Genomic DNA, 16,607 nt, shown 5'->3' on the forward strand with positions numbered 1-16,607 from the left:
AAATTATATTAAGTGAACAGGAAATAAGGAAAAACTTTTTAAAAGGGGAAAAAAGTGGTATGAAAATTGAAGCGAAAAAAATTAGATGGCTTAATTTATATTAGAAAAATGAAATACATACAGTATATAAAAATACATAGCATCTTCCCGCGGGAAAAAACATGAAACGTAACAAGGTCGGCGGAGGGAACCTAGTGTTAAAACATTTCGTTTTCTATTTTTCGCCTAGCTTTCAGGACATTGCCAGTTTGCGAGTGGCGGAAAACAACACCACTGTTTTACTACCAGAGCGAGGAGATATCTTTCAACTTCCATCCTTTTAAAAATATGTAATACTAGCGGACGCGCGCAGCTTCGCTTGCGTATTTAAGGGTGAATTCTAATAACCCATGAAACATGTGTTCAATGAAATATTTTTAAGAGTCTAAATTTCAAATTTTATAAAAATCGGTGGCGATTTAAAGATTTTTCCATACAAACTTTCAACCCCTTATTTGCATCCTTAGGGAGTGAATTCAAAAAAACCATGAAGCATATGTTCAATTAAATACTTTTAAGAGTCTAAATATCAAATTTTATAAAAATCGGTGGCGATTTAAGAATTTTCCCATACAAACTTTCAAACCCTTATTTGCACCCTTAGGGGTGAATTCTAAAAAACCATGAAACATGTGTTTAATTATATACTTTTAAGAGTCTGAATTTCAAATTTTATAAAAATTGGTGACGATTTAAAAAAAACCTATACAAATTTTCAACCGCTTATTTGCACCCTTAGGGGGAGAATTCTAGAAAACGATGAAATACGTGTTCAATTAAATACTTTTAAAAATCTAAATTTCAAATTTTATAAGAATCGGTGGCGATTTAAATTTTTTTCCATACAAACTTTGAACCCCTATTTCACCCCTATAGGGTTAAAATTTTTCAAAATCCCTTCTTAGTGGATGTCCAGATTACGAAAGTAAACTTTTGTCCAAATTTCACGTTTCTACCATCAGCAGTTACGGCTGTGCGTGCGTCTTACCTCAGTCAGTGAGGACAAGTCCTTTTTATATATATAGATAAAACGGATATTCCAATGGTTTGATGCTGTCGGGGATACAGGCGTGCGTTTGTAAGCGCGAAGATTGTGGTTTCTATTCCCAGGAATGAAACCTTTTGGGTTCCCTCTACCTACATTACTATGGGCATATATTACAACTGAAATTAATATATAATCATAAATGGAATATAAATATCTATAAATAAGATTTACTGATATTTTATTTATACTTAACTTACCAAGGTATTACCCACATCAGAATTTAGTAATAACGTCGTAATAAGCTTTAAAAAGTTAAATTTATCACAGGATTATCCAATATTTTTATAAGAACGAAGCTTAAGTTTGCTGAGACTTTGAAAGGAATACTAATATTTTTCTCTTCTACACTATTTATACATAAAATATTATTAAGGAAGTTGTATCTATACTAATATTATAAATTCAAAAGTAACTCTGTCTCTCTGTCTGTCAGATAGAAAAACAGAGAGACAGTAAGAGTAGCTGAGTAGATTAAAGTGCCCTCTTTTCTGTTTAAAGATCTTTATTCTCATTACGACGATGTCATTTACATGAGAAATTAAATAAAAGAAATATTATATAATATAAAAGGCATTAGTGAACAAAGCTGATAGTAAAAATAAAATGTAAATATAAAGTTAACATAAAACTGTGAATATTTGGTAAAAATAAAATGTAAATATAAAGTTAACATAAAAAATGTAAACATTAGGTAAAAATAAAATCTAAATATAAAGTTAACATAAAACTGTAAATATTTGGTAAAAATAAAATGTAAATATAAAGTTAACATAAAAATGTAAACATTAGGTAAAAATAAAATCTAAATATAAAGTTAACATAAAAATGTAAATATTAGGTAAAAATAAAATGTGAATAAAAGTTAACATATAAGTAAGAGTAAAATTACTAATAAAAACATACAAAACAAAACAAAACCGTCATCCAATGGATCCAAATCCAAACCTCATCCACGCCCGTTGCCCAGCCATCATTCACCTCTTAAGAAGAGAATGATCGCCAAGCATGGACGCGCGAAGCCCGGACCTAAACTCATCAAACGACTTACAATTTCTAATCGCTTGCGGTAAACCATTAAATAGCATCACTCCCTGAAAAGTTATTAGTTTGCTCCCATATTTAGTACGTGTCTTTTGTAATATCAAATTATGCGCTCGTCTGTGATGTTGGTTCTGATTGCCTTTAATCTCGAACGCAATCTCCGTGTGAACACTTCCATCTAAGATTTTTCGAATGAGTATACATGTAGTGTAGTTGTGTAACTGTTTTATGTTCATTAATTTAGTGTTTTTGTATAGTGTTTCTGTAGGTGTTAAATGTGGATAGTTAAAAAGTGATTTGATAATTTTATTTTGTGATGTTTGTATGCGTTGTATATTACATTTCGAAGCCGTTCCCCATATTTCGATGAGATACAAGAGATGTGATTTTACCAGTGAGTTATATATCATTAGCCGGACTCGATGTGGAAGACATCGAGCGATTGTTTTAAGTATGTACATGAGACTAGAAAGTTTGTTACATATATATTCAACCTGTGGATTCCAACTAAGGTGAGAGTCGAGCCATATCCCAAGGTATTTTTCTTTATTCTTTTCTAGCAATGGAATGTTATTAATAGTTAGAGGTATATGATGTGGATTTTTTTTATTTTTTTATTTGAAAAACATATAACAGGTCTTGTCAGTGTTAATGGTTAGTAGGTTGCTTTGAAACCATGTATATAAAATGTCTAGATCTTGTTGTGCCCGAGATAAGATATCGTGTACTGAATGTCCGTGATAAATTAAGCAAGTGTCGTCGGCGTAGAGGGTAAGTTCTCCGTGTAGGTTCAATTCACAAATGTTATTGATATAAATTAAAAAGAGTAAGGGCCCTAAAATGGACCCCTGAGGAACGCCATAGGTTAAAGTGGCTGGCTCACTCTGGTAAATTCCTATTTTGACAATTTGAGACCGATTTTCAAGGTACGATTTGTAGATGTTAAAGGCGTTGTCGGAAATACCTATACATGCAAGTTTATGTAGGAGAATCGGATGGCTCACTGTGTCAAATGCCTTTTTTAAATCAATAAAAACCCCTAAAACATGTTTCTTATTGTCGATGTTTGTCCTAATTTTTGTTGTGAGATCTAGAGCAGCAGAGAGTGTATTTGATTTTTGTCTGAAACCATATTGCTTATGAAAAAGAAAATTTATTTTATTAAGGTAATTTAACAATCTGGTGTACAAAATTTTCTCAAGAATTTTTGACATTACTGGTAAAACAGAGATTGGTCGATAGTTGCTAGGATCTGTTTTCTTACCGGCTTTGTAAATAGGACATACTTTAGCTACTTTTAAAACATCAGGAAAGCTACCTTCTAGGAGAATTTTGTTAAAACTAGAATTTAATCGTTCAACGATGTAATTTTTGATTGTTTTAATTATTTTGGTACTGATATCATCTATGCCAGTACTAGAATTCATATCAAGTTCATTTATTATTTTAATAATTTCAGTTTCAGTGCAAGGATTTAAATGTGTTAATTTAAAGGTAGTATTATTTGTACGAGGTTGAGTAAATATAGTGTTATTTTGAAATTTATGAGGAATATCGTTTGCCAGTTTATAGCCTATGGTAGAAAAATACTGATTAAAAGCGTTACAGACTTTAGTTGGTTCAGTAATTTGTAAATCATTAACAGTTATTGTCGGAGGTCTGTGGTTTACTTCTTTAGGTTTGTTATTGATAAGATCCCCAAGTAAATTCCACATTTTCTTTGGTTTTCTTAAACATTTTTCAAATTCTTTGTTGTAGTAAGTTTCTTTAGTGTTTTTAATTTTCTGCGTAGTTTTATTTCTTATTAGTTCAAACTCAGCTCTCAGTTCCTCATTATTAGGGCTCTTTTTAAGTTTTATCCATAACTCAATACGCCTCTGTATGTCTTGAATAATGTTTTTATTTATCCAATCATCTCTAGGTAAGTTTAAAATTTTTGTTTTTTTAATTTTACTATTGGTGACACATGTAGCTACGAAGTTAAATAAGGTAATAAAATCGTTAGCCATTAAGCTTTGTATGTTTTTAAACATTAGTTTTAGCTTAGGGTAATCTATTGATTCATAATTGATTTGTTTTTTAGGTAGTCGTTTGTATTTCTTAATTTCCAGAAAAAAATGTTTGTGATCTGATATACTGGAGTCTATAATTGCCATGTGAAAGCTATTACATTTAAGATTAGTAGATACATGGTCTATAATAGACTTTTTTAGGGATGTCTCTCTAGTACAGTACTGATCATCTATACTGTTTAATATCAAATATCCCGCTTCGGTTAATGTTCGTTGGTACAATTTTGTCTTATTATTTGGTTTAAGCAAGTCTATGTTGAAATCCCCGAAGATTAAAGCTCGTTTCTTATGCTGAAGTTGAAGATTGTAATCTTCTAAAAATGTATTAAAATTCGTATCGCCAGGATTATAGACAACCCCTAATTCAAGCGAATACTTTTCTAATAGTATCCATAAATAGTTGTTACCATTAAGATATGTAGATTCAGTCAGTTTGTGGTCTAGGTGATTGTGAATATAAGCTGAAACGCCACCGCCAATTTTATTAGACCGGTAGTTATAATAGTGTGTATAGTCTGGAAGTTTCAGAAATAAGGCTTGCTCCTCAGATTTAATCCAAGTTTCAGTGAGTAATATTATTTGTATCTTGAATGGTGCAGCTGACAGTATACATTTTAGTTCGTCCAACTTTCCTTTCTTACAGAGGCTTCTTATATTGAAATAAAGTATGTTTAATCTGGATTTACTGATGTTTATACTATTATAATTAGATGCGTTTTGGTATGTAGTACAAATATCACGTAAATGTGAACTGTCAGCTGAGGGTACTAGTTTTTTGAATCCGAAGAAACTATTTTTGGTATTCCTTTATGGTATTTAATAATGAGATTACTTTCACCTTCCTGGTTACGACGTTTTAGTTCTTCTCGGAGTTCATTAAAGTATTTCTGTTGAGTGCGTGTTTGGTCTGCAAATATCTTAATCTTTTCATTATTCAATTTATTTTTATTCTTCAGTATTGAAAAAGCGGTATCTTGACTATTAAAGCATATTTTTATTTTGCGATTTTTGTTAGGTGTGTATCTACCAAGACGAAATATTTTAGGTTGTGGGTAATCATCTATTATTTCTGATATTATCTTGTTGACCTCTGTTTCATCCATTTGTTTACGCTGTAGTGCGCTAACCGCTGTCGGTTCCGGAATTCCCATAATAACAATATTTTTCGCTCTTATATTACGTTCTTGAATCTCGCGTATAACTTCTTCATTTGTACAAATATAGGAGTTCGATGAAGGTATAACATTTTTTGAGGAAGTATTTTTTAAATTAGAAACGTCCTCTTCCAAATTTTTTATTTTCTTTTCGTTGTCGGTAACAGTACAGGCAAGTTCGGTAATATTTTTTTGAATACTAATTTGCTCTAAGGATATAGTAGTAGTTGTAGATTTAATATCTTCAATTTGAATTTTAATATCCGACGCGTTTTGTTCGTTATTTTCTAAGAGCTTTTCTAAAAGAGAAGAAATACCAGATAGTTCTTTGCGTAATTCGTGAATCTCATATTTGCAATCACATTCTGGTTGTTTCCGTTTGCGTTTTGTTATATTGTGAATACTCGAAGTATCAACATTCAGACTAGCAAGATCCGGCTGCGAGCCACCTCCCGTAGCTGTTAGCGGCGGTGAACGTAAAACGCTCATTCTTAAAGTTGATATTTGCACAAACTTAGAAAAGAAATAATCGTGTTTGCAATTAATTGGGACGAAAAATGCAACTATCTTGTTTACCCGAGGGGGAGCGGGGCGCCGCACGCACTGTTGGATTTTGCTGCGTCACTAGTCACAGTAACAAAGAGTCACAAACACGCGGTGGTTACTCACTGCAAAATAAGCTTTAAGTCCTTTCAACAGTAGTCACTTTTGATTATTAGCAAATAAATTAAATTTTATTAATTTTGAGTGCACGTCTGCTCTGTTCACAAGCCAGCGTAGTCTCTTTTCCTTTCTTTATGATAAAAACACGTAATATAATTAAGTAATTTTAAACTTTTTAAAACTAGTTTATCTTTTATACCTAATTTTCTTAGGAAGTGAGAATTGTATAGATTGTAATTTATATACAAACTACAAAAGAAGCGCAAGATCCAGGAGAAGTACTCGGAACAGCATTGTAAATTGTACACGTCTACATTATTAGTAGCATTGCATTAAGAATCACTTAGGTAATATAAACTGCCTGATTGCACGCGATAGTATTAGGTTCAAAACTCACTAGGTACATTTAAAAAAAAGTATTTACGAGAAATACTAAAATATGAAAAAAATATGTATAGCAAAAATCGTTTTTTTTTTTTGCTGCCGTATATAGGCAGAGAAAACGTAATGTTATGTTACTAAATTTTCCGCTTTTCATCTACATTTGAAACTCACGCATTGCCTTGGAAAAACGAGGGTAAATAATCTATTCCTTCGAGGGGAGATTGAACCGACAACCATCACATGTACAGTTAGATTGTCCTGTCCTATTGCACCACGGTGGACTATAAAAAAAAATATATATATGATAATATAATACGTATTAACTGAAATTCTCATACTGTATAAATAAAAAGTAACTATCAGCTTCACGCTGTAACCCGCACACAGCAGGGTAGGCACAGGGAACCTAGTGTTAAGACACTCCGCACCCCACTTTCTGCCGAATTCTGGAGGCATTTGCATTTAATTTTTTTTATAAAGTAACTATACAAATAACATGACATACTCAATGAAAGAAATCAAGAAATCATAGATATGTGATGTAGATAAGATTAAATATATAAGTATGTACGTCATTATCATAAGAAAGAAACGACAATGCCCGTATTTCTTAACATTTTGAAAAAAAGTTCTACCACATAACACGAAATGCCTCCAGAAATCAGTAGAAAGTGGGGAACGGAGTATCTTAACACGAGGTTCCCTCTTCCTACCCCATTGTGTGCGTGAAGCTAATTTAATTTTTATGAATACAGCCATAGTATAGCGGAGATTTTTTTTTTTGGTACCATTTGTAGCTATTTTAAAAGCTTTTATTTAACTTGCAATGTATGTATGTGGGTTCGGGTGAAATCTTAGAGCTCAATTTTGAAGTAGATATCGTCAACTGATTGAGCTGAAATTTTGTATACACGTTTACTTTGGATGACAATGCACGATAAAATATGTGACGTCATTCTAAATGTAATATGGCGGACCATGCAAGATGGCGGAATTGTTATTTTTAATGTACTTCTACAATATGGGTATCAAATGAAAGGACTCAAAGGAAGGAAAAATTTAAAAGAGAAAATAAAATTTCTCTTTTAAATTTTAACTATCAACTCATAACCTCATTGTACACAATTTATATGATCATAAAAGCTTGTCGCGTTAATCAATATTTAATTAAATTGAAACTTTAAAAATTAAAACTTAGCAGATTTTACATAATTAAATTAGCACTAGTTTAGTTACACAAGTAAATCGCGCGACAAGCTTTTATGATCATATAAATTGTGTACAATGAGGTTATGAGGTGATAGTTAAAATTTAAAAGAAAAATTTTATTTTCTCTTTTTAAAGCGTTTAAATAAAAGCTTTTTCTAGAAATGATTTTTTGCTTATAATTTATTTACACCTCATATTACAATAAAAGATTGGCAAACACTTTCCTAATACTGTACAGACAAAAAAATGGGTCGCCTAAGTCCTATAAAAATATTTACTCAGAGAAGGTTCCGCTGCTTTTAGTGAAAATTCGTTTATAAGCAAAATATGATCGCTACAAAATATGAGGACGAAGTTAGATATCTTTTATTTTTTTCTATATTTATACTATAATAAATAAATATTAAATGGGTGGCTGTATATTTACAATATATATTCAAAATAATATAGGATAAAGGAAAATTTGCAATTTTCACTATCAGTCTATTGTTTGCATTTTGTACAAGTTAATATTATATTAAACGAACGAATTTGAGTATTTTTTTATATCTAAGTAAACCTGGATATAAATGTAACTATTTTGAAACTAAACTATTAGAAATAATAAATGATTTCTATAGAAGAAAACTTAAGAAATATCAATTAGGTACTTCAGTACCGCGAGAGGGATCGAACCTACAACCTGTTGCTCTTACAGTGCCCATAAGCTACGATGGCTTATGGGCACTGTAAGAGCAACGAGCAAAGAGTTAAGAGTTATGATATAGCCACATAATATGCACATACACTGGAAATATCTGCACGTCGTGAAAGCCGTAAAGTTTTATAAGCAAAGCTGAAGGAAACAACTAGTATAAAAATGAACAGAAACTATCGGTTTCCTTTTATATTGTATTGAAATTTTATCATATCTTATCTTTCAATTAAATCAAAATCAACTTGTTGATTATAGACATTCAAAGAACGTCGATACGAGTATAATTATTAGTGATAAAGGTAGACATAATAAAACTTGCATGAAAATAGTGTTGTTTAAATGTTTTGAGAGTGTTTAATTTAGTGTAGTGATAGTGAAACAGAATAAACGGAAGTGTACGAAGTGTCAGTTCTACAGTGCATATATTTAGGTATTCTTATAAGAAGGTAGGTACCTATATATAAGGTATATATTATAATATACGTTTATGATATTCTATAAAGATAATAAGCTTATAGAACGCAATTTAATGTTCAGGTTAACGATATATCCTGCAAATAGGTTATGCGGAGATGAAATAGTGTTACCTAGTGTTAAAATATTCCATTTCTCACTTTCCGCCTTTGTTACCAGAGCAAAGTAATAAAAATATTAATAATTCCGTCCCTCGAGTGGGAATCGAACCCAGAATCGTCGTCGTCGATTATAATTTCGATTTAATGCTCTATAAATTTCCTTTGTTTAAATCGATTTCTCGAAACTTCTGGCCGGGACTTTACCGCATACCTCCTTAACAGAAAGTTACGGATCGTAAGTTTAATTAATTGAATGAAAGTCAGCTACTTAAGTACCGCACTCAATTTTACTGCTCTACCATTACTTCGGGAAATGTCTCACTTCTGAGAACCGCCAAACAAAACTTATGTATAACTAGATTTATGTTTAAAATAAAAAAAATATTATATATCGTTGTTAAATTTTATTAACTTTATTTATATACTTTTTTATTTATAGATTTATTTATGAAATGAATTACTCTTCATGAGACACATTATAAAAGAAAATAGAGTGATATGTGGCGATTATTCATATAACGATTCTAGCTAGACATTAAGTATAGAAACTTATTTAACTTTTAAATAAATACAATATTGTCTTAAAATTTGTATGTAACTATTTTCTAGTTAGTTAGTTATATTAGAGGCAGTCGTGGCGCAGCGGCACAAGGGTGTGACTGTAACGCGACGGTTGTGGTTTCGATCCCCACTCGAGGAAGTGAAATATTTATTTACGTTTATATTTCCATTTCTTCGCACTAGTGTCGAGGCAAAGCGCGGCGTTGAGTTCTGCCACTCAAAACGCAATGCCTCCAGAGTTCGGCAGAAAGTGGGGAACAGAGTGTTTTAACAACAGGTTCCCTCTGTCTATCCTGCTGTGTGCGGGATACAGCGTGAAGCTGATTTAATTTAATTTAATTTAGGTTATTAGAAACAATATGAATATGTTATATTCCAGGTTCTAAAGTAATGATTCAGAAAAGTCTATGCGAAATAATTACAAAGGTTAAAGGTTAACAAAATGATTCCACACATTAACGAAAAGTATAATGAGTTTGAAGATGTTGAAATCAAATACCAGTACCAACAGTTAAATCGTAAGTCCACAATATATTTATTTTAATCATAATATCTTCTTTGCAGTAAAATTATACCTACTAAATTTTTTTTCAGCTTTATGCTGTATGTACTCTAAGAGGATAGGCAGAGGAAATCTCGTGTTAAGATTCTGTTCCTCACTTTTCGCCGAATTTTCGAGGTGTTGTATTGAGTAGCAGAACTTAATGCCGCTCTTAGTTTTGTTGCCAGAACGAAGAAATGAAAATATTCTGAAGCTTAAACTCTTATTATGTTCCAGGTGTGAAATGGTATGATAAAATACTCTTGAACAGGCCATTGAAACTCATCGTGGCATTTCTCCTAGTCGCAGTTGCATCACCATTACTCATTTATCGTTTCTATTTCTTCACAAGTCTTACCTTGCCACCGTCTGATGGCTATTCCATGGGATCTTGTATTATACCACGAGACACAAGAATACCATGTGGAAATGGTTCTGTATCGAAAGATGACTGTCACCCACAATGTTGCTACGACCGAAACACACACTTGTGCTACCATCGCTTGCCATCCAGATTTTCTTACATAATGAATCAACCTTGGACTGAATATACCGTTCTACAGCCTCGCATTGCTACAGTGCCTTATTCAAATCAAAATAGTATACCAAAGCTAAGGCTATCTATAGACGAGGAATCCGCAACTCACATGATAATGTCCTTCTACAATTCTAGAGATGTTTCTAAAGTTGGTAAAAGAATATATGAGAAAGATTATGTTTACGAAATATCTTCACCTGAAATGAATATAGTAGTAAATACTACAGATAACACTACACAAAGAACTATATTCGATATGAATAAGGGACCACTTATAGCATCAGATAACATTTGGGAGATAGCTTTCAAACTTTCAAACGAATCTATGTACGGATTGGGAGAGATTCCATTAAAGAGAAACACGAGTAAAATTATTTATCAAAATGGCAACGACAATTCTGTTCCATTGATATTTGCGAAAGTGAAAAATAAATTTCACGGCCTTCTTTTGGATATGAGCGATCCTACAGAAGTGTCTATACATACTGATAATCAAATCATTATTCGGAGTATAACGCAGTCTGGACTAAAGTTGCATTTATTTACTGGACCTCAACCGAAGGATATAATGAAAGATGTAATGTCAGTTATTGGGACGTATAAAAAGTTGGAATATTGGATGTTAGGTATTCATGTTTGCAAGTAAGTTATTTAATTTTCAGTAACAATTAGGCAAAAAGTATCACAAAATTCATATAGGTTGTTCTACACTTTCCGGAAAATTGAAAGACATACTGTGTTGCTTTGCTCCATATTCTCCTCTTCTAACATCAACAGCATCAGTAGTACTGTATTTTTTGGTCAACGCCTGACTGCAAATGCGAGGGATGTGGTTTCGGTCTTCTCTCAAGGGTTAATTATTTTCATGTCCCACCTCTGATAGACAAGGTACGATGCTTAAACCCACCACTCAAAAGGGGGGATGTCGATTCGAGTAAAAATCCGGGAACCTTGAAACTAGGGTAACCTTAATACTAGGTTATCACTACCTACCTTTAGTATATATTATGTCCCTGGATTATTTGTTGTCCTATTTTTAGATAATACGATTATAATTTCTATTACAATTTCGCCGAATAACATTTAATAAGGACATCGCGTAAATACTGTTTATGTTCGATACTCAAGTTACTATAGGTTGTTCTGATTATAGGCTGTTTCATGTTATCTTGCCAAAGAAGACAATTTTAATATTAAAAAAAAAACATTAACAAATAAAATTAAAACATATAAATAGTATAATATTCCATTCAGTTTTTAATAGTAGTTTAATATTAGTAGTGGAATAGGTTGAGTAGGAAGGCAGACCCTGGCAATAGCCGGGATTAATGCCAAGAAGAAGAAGAAGAAATAGTATAATATTCCCCCCCTAAAATTAACCCCACTTCTAATATTTATAAGACAATGGCATCATTAGACATCTTATGCATATATTTGAACCTAGAACCTTTGTCACTTAAAACTTTGAAATTAACACCTCAATCAATCTAAAACAACGTTGATTGTTAAGTTATTATTATTTTGTTTGACTTCATTATTCGTGTCATGTTTTCAATTGATATTGTTATAATTTTAATTATGTTTTCATGGAATATGACAAATATTATTCAGAATAATAGTTAGTAGATTTTATGATTCATGTTTAAGTTATAACAACTTACATATACAAATATTTTTAATGGCTACATTTTAACAAAAGCAATTTAAAAATATAAAACTTCTTATAACATCAAAACTCTCTGTGAGCTCTCTCTCTCTTCCGCTTATTTTATAAAACCTTCGTGTTCAGTGATAGAACTCTATACTTTTCAATATAATTATCTTTTTAAATCGGGATCAAACACACAACCGCTGCGGGATAGACAGATGCTATGAACCACTGAAATACGATGGCTTTTTATTTGATTCTTTATATATTAAGTAACTGAAATATGAGGCAAGACAATAAATACATCATGTAAAAATTTCAATATTACTAATTTAGAAAAACAATATAATGATATACTATACTATATACAAAAGCATAAAATATACTATTATTTCAGTGATGTCCCAGAAACCAACTTATCTACATTCATTTCCGATGCCACACGAGAGAGGATGCCCTACGACAGTCACTGCGGGAACGGCCCTATAGTGTTCAACAGTGACCAGTGTCCAGGCAGTAACGTCAGTAACATAGACATAGTGAATAATGGCGGTACTTTAGTTAGACGTGCTGATAGGAAATTCGTACCACATGTTTCTCCTTTTGTAAGTACTTTTTGACGGATTGACATTCTCGATTGGACAAAAAGAGGGAACCTTGTGTTAAAAAGTTGTAAACGGAATGTCTTAACACTAGGCTCCCTCTGCCTATAGAGCGTGAAGCTGAAAGAAAAGACACAACAATATGTAAAAAAAGAAAAAATACATTTTCTCATAAAAATCTGTACAATCTATTTATTATAGTAAATTATTATCTGATTGCTATTATTTATGTCTTATTCCCTATTTGATGAGGATAAATCTCCTTGGAAATTCTCATGTACCCATGTCGACGTTTTATGGTCAAAATATATTTATTACTTTAATATCATTTCTGCGAAGTCCTTTACTAGGGCTATATATTAAGGATTATTCAATTTTGTTAGTATAGATCATTGCGTGCATATATTAGTTTATATGTTTAATAATTATTTAAGTTTTTATAGTTTTAATTATACCTGTCCAAAAAGTTCTAATATAGTTTCGTAATTTAAAACGTGTCCAATGTAAGCCCTCAAATTTATAAATATTTTATTAGATATATAAGAAAACATATTCGTACCTGCTAGAACGAGTATTACGCTGGTACAGGCTAATGAAAAAAGGAAAAATATAGATTTTTTTTTTCTCATAATTTTCCGCTTAACATACAGATTCGCTACCACTCAGAAGAAATGGGGGAGGAGGATGAATCTGAAGAAAAAGAGGAAGTCAATATAGCTAGAAACGAAGAAACGACTAATGAAACTGTTGAAAGTTGTAAAATATGGCCGACTTTTGAAAATGAAATGTATCGTTCACCGACAACTTATAAATTATACAAAGGCAAAGTAGATGATTATGAAACTATTTATCCAACATATGATGAGGAAGGATCAGACTCACTTATGGAAAACTTATGGGCTTACAATACTGAGGTGGATGGAATATTTCTAGAAAATAATTGGCCCTTGGATATATCTAAGAAAATGCTGAATGAAACATCACAATATTTGCCTTACTTCAATGAGGTTAGTTTTCTGTTGAGGCTTTTCATAACATAGTAAAAATTAACTAAATTACATATTAATTTATTTTTCTGTACGTTATAAAATATAATGTTTGTTTATTTCAGAATTTTGAACAGGCTTTCGAAAATGCACCCCAGTGGAATCTAAATCTAATAAACAGTAGCCATCCATATTTATTTGATCACAACAAGTACGGCGAAAACTTTGCTAGAACATTCTCCAAATTCTTTAATAACACTAATAAAATATGGTCCAGCAGTTTATGGATGAACGGTCGTTTTGCAGTAAATCGACAAAATGTAAATGTATCTTGGACTAATCTGCGTAAAGAACTTGTTATGTCAGCGTTGGGTGGTATATCTGGTTCCTGGTTATGGTCTTCACCCGTTTGCGGTGATAATGAAAACTATAACGTCACCAGCCAAATTGATCTGTGCGTGAAATGGTATATGGCTGCGACATACCTTCCCATGATAAAAATACATTCAAAAACTATTCCTCGATATCCATTTGCTTACAATGGAACTCACAAAACTCTCATGATGGACGCACTGAATAAGCGATTGGGATTTTTACCTTACTTTTATACAATACTTCAAGAAGGCCCGTTGCTTAGGCCAATGTTCTATCAGTTTCCTACGTCAGAGGCGTTGCATGACATTAGCACTCAGTTCAGTGTTGGAGATCACCTCATGATTGCTCCAAATTTACTACCGAGGCAAAGTCATGTTCACATCTGGCTACCTCCTGGGGCGTGGTACGAGTTTTGGAGTGGACTCAAATTGAAAGGAGAGGAAGGCGACCCTGTTACTATGACAACAACCGAAGCAGATTTCTTAACCTTCATCAGAGGAGGGTCCATTTTATTATTTCAAAGGGTAATTTATTACGATTTATTGACATATTTATTCAATATTATATATTTACGCCCAATGTTAATTATGTATCTCCTATCTCCAGTTAACGTCAATCTTGTATTGTTCGACATGTCTATCCAATCACTAACCTGCATACCGTCCTCCATCTCTGTCTATTTCAATCTATGGTTGCAATTTATGGATTAGGATTGATTATTAACATCGGGCGTTAGACTAATATGAAAATAATTGAATCCATTCAGGATTCAACTAAATTTACATGTATAATACTATACAGTACGAAATAATTATTTATAATAAACATAATGTAAGACCCCGAAGTTCATTTGATAGAATTTCACAATCAAAGGCCCAGAGTCGTCAACAATTTTTGTTTTCTTAAAATTATATATTTTATCTGTATCTATAAAGGACCACAGTTGGGATATCGAATTGAACTGAACTTTGTAATTATGGGTTCAAATCCCTCTTAGAGATTTTTTTTCATTATTAAAAATATAAAATATATATTTACAGGATGTTGTTACTCAGACAGCGGAAAGCACGCGCTTTAATCGTCCCTTTTCCATGATAATTGCTTTGGAGTGTACTAAAATAAATGAAACTGAAACATGCGAGGCGAAGGGCAAGCAGTATTTTACATCAGATATGACTTTACACTTTGTTGCGAACGAGACTACTCTGGTCATCACTGCCGAAGGTAGCGACTTCGATCCCATTTGCGACTTCTTCGGCGGTTCGTGGATGTATGATATAGAGGATTTTAGTGTATACGGTCTTGCAGATGAGCACAATAATTATGATTATCATAGACGTTTCACAAAAATCACCGATATTTGTTTGTTAGAACATGATAAGGAAATTATTATAAATTTACTGTGAAAAAATATTATATAGGTATTTATATTTTTAATAAATTATTCAAATATGATTATATAAAAATATTATTTAGAGTAAATTATTATTATAAACCTATACCTACCTACCTATATATAACAGTTAAGAAAAAAAATACTTTCTGGACATTCGTGCTATATAAAATGTAAAACCAAAAGAAAATTAAAGTTAATTAGGACGAAAGAAAATTATGTGAAGTTTCTAATTATTTCAAGATCAATGTCAGAGGCAATGTATTTAATTAATATTTCGACATTCACTATTAATCTACTGACCCGATATCTTAGTTACTTAGTTCTTGTAATTATAATTATAATTAGGCGTCTTGATAGTAATTAAAATATATGAGACATTTTTATATACCTACTAAAAAGGCTTCGCCCTGGTTCATTCGCTTTAATTAAATCTGCTTCACGCAAACAGCAGGGTAGGCAGAAAGAACATAGTGTTATAAAACACTACGTTTTGATGAATTCTGGAGGCAATGCCTGTTGAATGGTACAATTCAATGCCGCACTTTGCCTCGACACTTGAGCAAAGAAATGAAAATATAAATTTAAATATAAATATTTAAATTAAAATAAATCAGGTGAGGATCGAACTCACAACCAGTCATGTTTAAAGGCACAATATTTGCCACTGAGCCACGACTAGCCAATTTAATTACTTTAAAATATTCCTTAAAATCTTTTAAGGATAGGTATGTCATAAATGACATTTTTAATTTCCTTTTGCTACTTTTATACCTACATAAAAAAGGAATTTTATCCTGAGTGAACACAGAATTCGGCACCGAAATAGATCTCCCATTCTTTCGTCGGAGAAGTCGAGAACGACGCATTATTTAACATTTTAGCTCCCATTGTATGTTTGTATTTTAAGGGATATACTTTTTGTTCTTTTTAAAATCGCTTTATTTTCCTAAGTTCTTTGATCTGACTTTCATACTGAAGTTTGTTTTCCTGTATACCAGGAAAGATTACGGGTTACGGTTACGGGGATAGGCGGGTTAGATTTTTGATGAGTGAGTGAGTCAGTCACAAAAATTAAAAA

At 32.0% G+C, this 16,607-nt stretch overlaps 1 protein-coding gene across 2 annotated transcripts; it reads left to right on the forward strand.

The window, feature by feature from the left end:
* The first annotated feature begins 8,561 nt into the window (after window positions 1-8,561).
* Window positions 8,562-15,807, forward strand: LOC146539588 (lysosomal alpha-glucosidase-like). Of its 2 annotated transcripts, none has more exons than XM_085208298.1 (7): window positions 8,562-8,757; window positions 9,823-9,961; window positions 10,222-11,164; window positions 12,568-12,775; window positions 13,423-13,779; window positions 13,884-14,657; window positions 15,174-15,807. In XM_085208298.1, the coding sequence occupies exons 2-7, from the start codon at window positions 9,886-9,888 to the stop codon at window positions 15,537-15,539; spliced, it is 2,724 nt and encodes a 907-aa protein (XP_085064424.1). In that variant the 5' UTR covers window positions 8,562-8,757; window positions 9,823-9,885; the 3' UTR covers window positions 15,540-15,807. The 2 variants fall into 2 exon arrangements, with proteins under 2 accessions (XP_085064424.1, XP_085064423.1); XM_085208297.1 differs by having other exon boundaries at window positions 8,562-8,753.
* Window positions 15,808-16,607: the final 800 nt, after the last annotated feature.

Source organism: Heliconius melpomene, chromosome 4 (genome assembly GCF_056956725.1).
Source record: "Heliconius melpomene rosina isolate 202511_hmr_F chromosome 4, ASM5695672v1, whole genome shotgun sequence".
Taxonomy (NCBI): Eukaryota; Metazoa; Arthropoda; class Insecta; order Lepidoptera; family Nymphalidae; genus Heliconius; species Heliconius melpomene.